Source organism: Ambystoma mexicanum, chromosome 4p, assembly GCF_040938575.1.
Source record: "Ambystoma mexicanum isolate Mex_15411 chromosome 4p, UKY_AmexF1_1, whole genome shotgun sequence".
In the NCBI taxonomy this organism is placed as follows: Eukaryota; Metazoa; Chordata; class Amphibia; order Caudata; family Ambystomatidae; genus Ambystoma; species Ambystoma mexicanum.
Genome location: NC_090927.1, coordinates 1236265016 through 1236273328, shown reverse-complemented (window position 1 = coordinate 1236273328; position 8313 = coordinate 1236265016). Strand labels below are relative to the sequence as shown.

General features: G+C 44.4%; 1 protein-coding gene across 3 annotated transcripts in view; it reads right to left on the bottom strand.

Moving 5' to 3' along the window:
- Positions 1–2556: 2556 nt before the first annotated feature.
- ARV1 (ARV1 homolog, fatty acid homeostasis modulator) overlaps positions 2557–8313 on the bottom strand; it is a 430152-nt gene continuing 424395 nt past the window's right edge. For all 3 annotated transcript variants that reach the window (XM_069606897.1, XM_069606896.1, XM_069606898.1), the window contains one exon: positions 2557–3051. In XM_069606897.1, the coding sequence (XP_069462998.1) occupies positions 2945–3051 (107 nt within the window). In that variant the 3' untranslated portion in view covers positions 2557–2944. The remainder of the gene's footprint in view (positions 3052–8313) is intronic.

Here is an 8313-nt window from a genome sequence, read left to right as displayed (position 1 = left end):
ACTATCACCAGCAGGTGTACCAATGCTGTTGGTAGTACTGGGACTTGTCTCGCAAATACTGCTATCTACTATTGGCAGAAACCTATATGTGCTACTGCCAGTAGTAGTAGCATTATTGGTATTCAAGATCCAAAGTACATATGTGCCGGCCATCAGCAGACTGCAATCCCCTCTTAGATCCTCTGCAGAACCCGACATGCCCCAACATCTTTGCTTAAAATGACTTTTGCAAACACTGTAACTAGCAGCTGCCATCCAATGGTTACACTGCGGTATCTTGAAGCATCAAGTCTCTCGCAGATCGACTCAAAAGATGGTCTAACACCACTCTACCTGGGACCTTCCCAAAAACATTGCATGAACTAATCTCGTACTTGCAGTGAGGTAACTATATATAAAGGAGGACATTGACGATCTGATCACACGATGAGATCAAATCTTAGATCAATCTAAACCTAAGGTACATAAAATACACCACTACGAGGGACATCTGCTGCAGGCAAGGCTATCCATCCACACACTTTAGAATGCAGCTATGACAAATTTGGTCTAGCTGGACACTTACGCCGTCACCACCTTACACCAGACTTGCCTCAACACCTCTGCTATTAGAATACAGCCACAACCTAAGACACATTCCGTCTAACTGGACATACAATGAGTCTCTTTCACTAGCGCACTCTCATGACCTCCCTCAGCTCCCATGCACATGCCTGTACTTTTGGGTGGCTTACTGGAGCCTAGACAGCCCACCTAATTCCTAATCTTAGGCAAATACACACACGCATTCTAAGCCTTTTCTGAGAATGTTCCCATATCTGGACTTCGGTCCATGAGGGCTTTCCCACCACAAGCGCATTGAGGCCATAGAAATGGGAAAAGGTGCTATATAAATGATGACTAATACTTCTGAACATTAGATCCCTGTCCTGCTGCCTCTTCTTCAGTTGACTACTGGGACTTGCCATTCATTTTTCATCAGCTCCATGAGTAATTGAATTGCTTGAACTCATTTCTTTACTAACTTTTGCCTGGGAAAGGTTGTCTTCATCCGGTCACGTTTACCCATTACCTCTGTGGGAACACGGCCACAATACCACTCAAGTTTAGACTTTCCTGAAAGGAGTGGGGCTGTACTGCTCACAAATGTGTAATGCGCCTTTTGACAACACTTGTATCCCCTCTTTCTTTCTGCCTGCCAAGATGGAGCTCTATGCATTTAATTAACGTAAGACAAGTGTACCCTTCATAGTTATTGTTATACTTTCATACTGTGGTCTGCATACACTTGTCCCTGGGGAACAGAGCAAATTAATTCCAGACAATGTGCTAAAGAGGCAAGACTTACCTTATGAACATACATACATGAGTCATGCACTACCGAGCAATACATTACACTAACCGTTTCCAGTGTAACATAAGCTGTTCTAGCATATCTTAAAGGCCAATATCGGTTGGCAATTCCTAGGGTCACTTCTGTCCCCTTTCTTAAATATCGGAATTACCACTGATCGCTTCCAGGAAAGGGACGTTGGTCCCTGGGACGTATTAATGGTCAATGAAAAGGCTAAACGTACAGGTAACTGGGCCTCATTACAAGTTGCCGGTCCGGTAACTACGGTACTGGTAAGCTTGCCGGCACCGTAGTTACCGGACTGGCAAACTACGAGTTCTGCTCGCGGGTGCCTTTTGACCCGCCAGAACTGGCCTGCTGGGCGGAACACCACCCGCGAGCAGACCTCAACGGATGCACCAGCACCAGTCTGAATGGTGCTGGTGCATCCGACCTGCCCATTCCCATTGAGCCCTATGGGGACCAAATGGGAATGGGGAGTCAAAGTTTCTGGCCCCCTGGCAATGGGGAAATACAGGGTCCGCCAGGGTTGTAATGGCCCTGTATTTCCCCATTGCCAGGGGCCGGAGAAATTTGCAAGTTTGGCGGCAGCCTGCCGGTTATACCGGCAAGGCTACCACCAAACTTGTAATGAGGCCCACTGTCTTCTTTTGAATTTGAAAGGCATATTTGTATCAGATGGAATGAGAGGTATGCACGGTATAAGAACAGTATCTAAGTTCCATCGATTACACAGGCCTCTATGATGTGTCTTTGTAGACACGTAACTGTCAACCTTGTTCCCTTGCAGATTTCCCATGATGGCAGAAGATTGCATAGTAGCCTAATTACAGCAACCTACTTTCAGTTTTAGCTTGTGAGGAGGCATTCGTCCTACATCACTTTGCTCTTTAGAGACTGAACCGTTGAGACAGTAATTAACTGTTCATTGACATTGGAACCGCTGTGCCCTCTGTGAAGAAAAATGGGGGTGGAAATAAGTAACTTGAAATTATTCAGAATGTTTGCGATAGTGGAATGTGAAGGTGACTGCATAGAACCATGCTCATTCTGTTTGTTAAAATGATAGTTGTAATGGAAGGGCACAGAGAGGTGTTCTTTGCCATTTGGCCAGCAGAGAGCAGCCTAACACTGATAAATTACATCAGCTGAGTAAAGAAACATACCTAAGCGTTTTCTATACGTAGATAGATGATAAGAGCGAAGAAGCAACTTAGTTTATTTATTTTCTGACATTCTCATCTGCCCACATGAAACATCTGGACATGAAAGAAAACTAAAAACTGTATGTTGTCCTAAAATATCGAGATGCTCACATCAACAAAACAAGTTACAAAAGGAATCCCCAAAGGTCCTTCAAAATTGAAAATTTTAATCCATATGTTCCTTAAATATATCTACAACATGCACATCGGAGTCTATTCTACTTGCTGAAACAAATCTTGCATGGAAACATTTTAAATCCTGCACATTCATTTTCCTGACTGCAGAGCAGATACTTTTCCCAGATTTTCTTAGTGCAAGTAAAATCCAAATTATGTTTCCTTCCACAATTAAGACGACGTCTGCATCCAGGAAATTGGATCCCGTTCACAAACTCCATTTCATTCTCTCGCAGAATCTGACAACAATGCTTTCTAAAATGAATCCAGCGCAGATGGATAGTAGGGCCATCTTTCGACTTGTATTCAATGTAACTGTAAGATAAAAAGGACAAGAACATGTAAATAAGAAACACAGCTATTATTTCCAACAGGTTTACTTTGATGTTTTCTCAATAGACCACTGGCAAAGAAGGCGCCATAAATTGAAACACTAATCAAATCTTAATTGGGGACACATCCAAGTTTTTGTCGGCTGATTCATACTAAATAAAAATAAAAGAATCCCGAAGTGCTAACTGTCACAGGCTTGAAGTACAGAAGTCCTGGATGTTTGTATGATTCTAAATGGTTTGTGGCGGCAACACTTGGGCATGTGATTCATCCGAGGGGAAAGCCCAAGATCAATCAAATGGATGTTAGTTTTGTGAGATATGGGCACTGGCCTAACTCCATTACTTGGGTATTTTGCAGGCAGATCGCTGACATGTGCAAGGGCAGAAAGTATGAGTAAAGGGGTTAGTGAGGTATGAATGGGTAATGGGCTAGCAAAGACTCCTATATTAGGAGCGACAATGTTTTCAGTCCCAGTCTCTCATCAACAGGCATGCCAATGTTGTTCTAATATCCATCAAGATGAAGGATTCTTACCATTCTAGTCCCATTTGTTGAGGAGCACAGAGAGACTGACCCAAATGAGTTGCAACCCCTGGATTCTGAGTCTCAGCATTGTGCGTGGGTTTGTGGCATATTGGTTAGAGTAAGCAGAGAGGTTCCCATTTCCATGTTGTCCTGGTTTGCAAGTTTGTGTGATAGAAAACGGTGGGTAGACATTTGGGTAGTGAGGACAGAGAATGAAGACAGGCTATCAGAGTCTGAAAGTCTGTATGAAGAGAAATTAAGAACCCTTTCCTGGCGGGTGACAGAGAAATAAGGCTCAAGATGGCCACTAACTGAAGGAGCTTCATGTTGACCCAAAAATAAATAGCAAAATACTTCAGGGAGAAAGAAAAACAAAACGTAACTGAATCCCCCTAAAGTCCAAATGAGTAGTCTTGGGGCCAATTCAGATTTGGAACCCCAGACCACAGTGGGCAGGTGCGAGAGGCAAGCAACTGATCCTCCATTCCCAGTGTAGCCCATGCACAGTGGCAGCTGGTTTAGTGGATCCGGACTTCCCATGCTGAGGCAAAGCGAGGGAACAGTTGTAGCGTGCGCCATTGAGGTAAGATTGCAACCTGTTCCTGAGATCAGAACTAAGTGCTGGGGGTTTGAAGATCTACCTTGCCCTATGCTAAAGTGGGATGTCCCTACGTAAAGAAACTACAGATAGTCTGAGTCAGTAAATTCAACTTTAAAGTCTGTCTAAAACCTATACTTCCCTTCACAACTAAATCTAAACAATGTGTAGGGATGTCAGCAACAAAAGAAACAGTGTTCTACATGAAAGTTCTGAGATTCTTCCACATTTGGCATTGCTTTCCAGCTTCCTTTCCCAAAGTTCAAGACAGTGCCACAAAGGCTCAGGGTTTCTTTCACCAAGAAAACAACACTGTTCTACAAGGTTCTCAGGGTTTCTTTCCCCAAGAAACAACACAGTTCCACAAGGATCTCAAGGTTTTCTTTCTCATGGCACCCACAAAGTTCACAAGGTCTTAGGTTGCCCTTCCCCAAGACGTCAGCTTGTTGAACTGGCCCAATTATACTTAGTTTCAGTCTCTTAATATTCAAAACAAGTTCCAGATTAACTTTCCACTCCTGATTCCTTGCCAGTTTATACAGACAGTGTTCCTCTGCTTTACTTCAGCAATCTCTCTTACACATGTGGATTTGTTCTCTCCGTATCTTCTTGACTTTCATAGATAGGGAAACCCCCGGTCCAGGCGCATTTGGCGGACCACCTGTTCCACCTATTACAGGTCACGCAACTGGTAACCCCAGGCTTTCTTGCCCACACAGGTTATTTTGCCACTGTGCCTGTGTGCTTATTCACATTCACATGGCTTTCTCCTTGCCAGCTTTTTGGCTTTGCCACAATGTGTTTTCCTCTTTGCCAGTCTCTTGATTTTGCCACAATGTGTTCTTTCATACAGTTCACTCCGTAGTGCTCTATTTCCTTCACCACATTACTTTCATACGCGTCTGTGATATTCATTACTTGCTTTTCATTGTATTTCATATCATTCGTTCTTTGCTTCCAAGATATATTCTGTGTACCTCACACAAGCTTCCATTCATAAGCTTTATCAAAAGCTTTCCTTTAGTTCGGTATTTAATATTTCTTAGTTCATATTCTTGTCATTCACAGTTCATCTTGTTCGTATTGTTCACTACAACCCTTCACGTTGAGTTAACTTTATCTTGCACATCACATTTTGTTAGTTCGGCAATTACTTCTGCCCTGTAACAGCCCCCAGGAACGCCCCGGTACGAGGGTTACGTTTTATGCACTCTGCGGTCCATGGGGGCTCCTCTGGGCGGCTGCTTTCATCTTCTTCTGCTCCGCATACATGTTTTCGTGGTATTGCGAGCCCCGCTCACTCTCCGGTCTTTATTCTGTGGGTTGCAGGCAGCTCCGCTCGCCACTCACGAACACTGCCAGTAGCTTACAGCAATTGTATTCCTTCCGTACCGCGCAGCTCCTGCTGTGGGCACGTGAACAGGGAGCCTCCCAGCACTGTGGCCCTCTCACGGCCCACCCAAGCCTCGGCGCCACAGTCTCTCCTGGGGACTTGCCGGCATCCTGGTCTCCAGGCGGGACCCTCCTCTGCAGCCTCCTTCTCCACGGGATTTCTCTCCCCGAGGCCCAAAACGCTTGGCCCGGCTTCTCTGCTGCTGGTCTCTCCCCAATAATTGTCGGCCCCACTTTTCATACACCAGTAACCATTTAACAAGTTGCAGGTGTGTATCCTCAACCCCAATTGCCTGACCATAATTAGTGGAGTTTTCTGGACATGCCTGACCCTTACAACAGTCTGCAGACGACTCTTCCTCGTCTCAGTACCAGAGTGGTGAAATGACATGTTAGTGTGCACCACTTTTAGTCGCCTCTTCCTTGTCCCAGTACTACAATGGTATGAATGAGGGGAAATTAAGGGAAGTGATTGGCAACAGCCATTAAAGGCAGGTTAAGGTTGATTATTACAAGAAGAAAGGGGGATACCATGTCTCGCTTGCAGACATACTCTTCTTCACCCTCTTCCTAGTGTTCCTATATTGAGGGGATTTTCTAGGGTTGTTCTTGAAGGAAGAAAAAAGAAAAGGGTCACAATATCCCATAAAGGCTGCTGGAACATGATGATTAATTAAGGAATGGAAATGGGGGATACCTTGTCTCACCCAAGGACATCCCCCTACAATTCCCCAAGTCTCCCTACCCAGGTGATCGTCCCTCGCATATGCACCCCGAGGGTCGGGATCCAAGAGCGATGGCAATTCCCTGGCCACCTGAGCAGAGGATGTTGGGGAGAAGGAAGTGAGGACGCCCTGTGGCTTTTCACAGCAGATATCGAAAGAAACCCAGAGTGGGAAATAAGAAGAAGAGATGCCTACGAAAGTGTAGTGGCTGTAAGAACTCCTGAGTGGGGAGTGAGAAAGAAGGAAGCACCAGTGGGGAGAGAGTGAAAGAGGCAAACCACAGAGTGGGGAGTGAGCAAGAGGGGTGCCCTGGAGTGGGGAAAGAAGAAAGAAACCCTAGAGTGGTAAGTGAGCAGGAGGAAAGCCCCAGAGTGGGGAGTGAGAAAGCGTGGAATCCCAGAGTGGGGAAGAGACTGAGAGGACCCCAGACTCAGGAGCAAGACAGACAAAAGTTCCCAGATGGGGGAAAGACTGTGAGAAACCTAGAATCAGAAGAGAAGCAAAGAGTCCCAGGGCAGCACTCTAGCACGACACTAACAGTATGAATGTAGCTATGAACATAGGCACGTGCCGATGGTAAAGAGACATTGGGTTGGGGGTCTGAAGCCAGCAGCCATCCCTTTCAATGGGTGGTTCCCAAAAGTATTTCTTTGTTATTTCCATTTTTAGAGGTAGGGAAAGAAACTAGGGTAGAGTACGATTCCAGATCGAGGACTTTATGTTTAGACATCTTGACAAGCACCCTTTTATTTGTTTGTGTTATAGAGAAGGGTTTGGAGTTAAATGGTTAAGGGAAAGATTAATCCTTTTGAGGGTGAAAATAATAAAAAAGTTCCAGAACACAATTCCTACGTGTCCAAGTCCAGCTTCTGGTCTGTCACAAAGAGCACACCCTGCTTAAGCCATGCCCAATTATCTGCTTTTGCATGTTGTGTTTTATGGTGATTTATGCATAATGTAATATTTTGTTTTATTATATACTTATTTATAAAATGTGAGATTATTTGGCCGATGTCCAAATAAACCATTTTAGATGATGACTTTCAAGACCAGGGGAGAATGTAGGGAGCCATGATGGACTTTGTAAGACTTGGCAAAAAGTCAAGGAATAAGCACTGAGTTGACCTCTAAATTTCATCCTTCATTAAGGAACAGACAACAAACAGTGATGCTTTACATGTGGATTACTGAGGACAGAGTGTAAATTAATATGGAATGATGGGCTGTTTCAAACGCTGAGGGTAGATCCAGTGACAGTGAGCTCCCCAACCAGACTGGAAAGAGCCTGGTCACTGTGATTTCAGTGGGAAGTTGAAAAGCCACTCTTTTCATAAGGTGAGCCTTCTGTGTTCACCATGGAATTTGCAAACTAACTTATTTGATTAGAATTTAGTACTAATATTTGTATTGTCACCGGAAGATATTCATATATTCAACAATGCAACATTTTTGTGTTTAGTACTATAAAAAGGAGACAAAAAACACAAAATAAATGTAATAAAAAGGCACTAAAAGCAGTTTTCAGTGCAAGGTTCTATGCAGCTGGGTGCAGTCACTGTTGTACAGGGCAGTGTCCCGGTATATTTTATGCCCATCCCATCCTGTGCTGTGCAAGAAGAAGTCTATAAATGTCGTAAATCAAAATGTTTGCACTTTTAAAGGAAAATCAGAGCTCGAGGCTCAGTACTGATTATAGTGTTGCGCTGGCAGGGTAAGTGATGTCTTCAGAAGGACAGATAGACAACTTGGCACTTACTTGTAATTCATATGCAAACATAAACTGATTACAATAAAGGGATAAATACTACTCTCATTTGTGGGCCGGGAGGTGTGCTGGTGAGTGGGGATTTGGCTGGGACACCCTGGTAAGAGCAGGAGGAGTTGAGGTACTCGAGTTGAGACTCGGCCCTGGGCAACGATACCAAGATGATGACCGATGGAGAGGTGCATGGGGCTGGCATGGCAGTAAATGCAGTTACTTGTGGATTCTGCCTACATTGT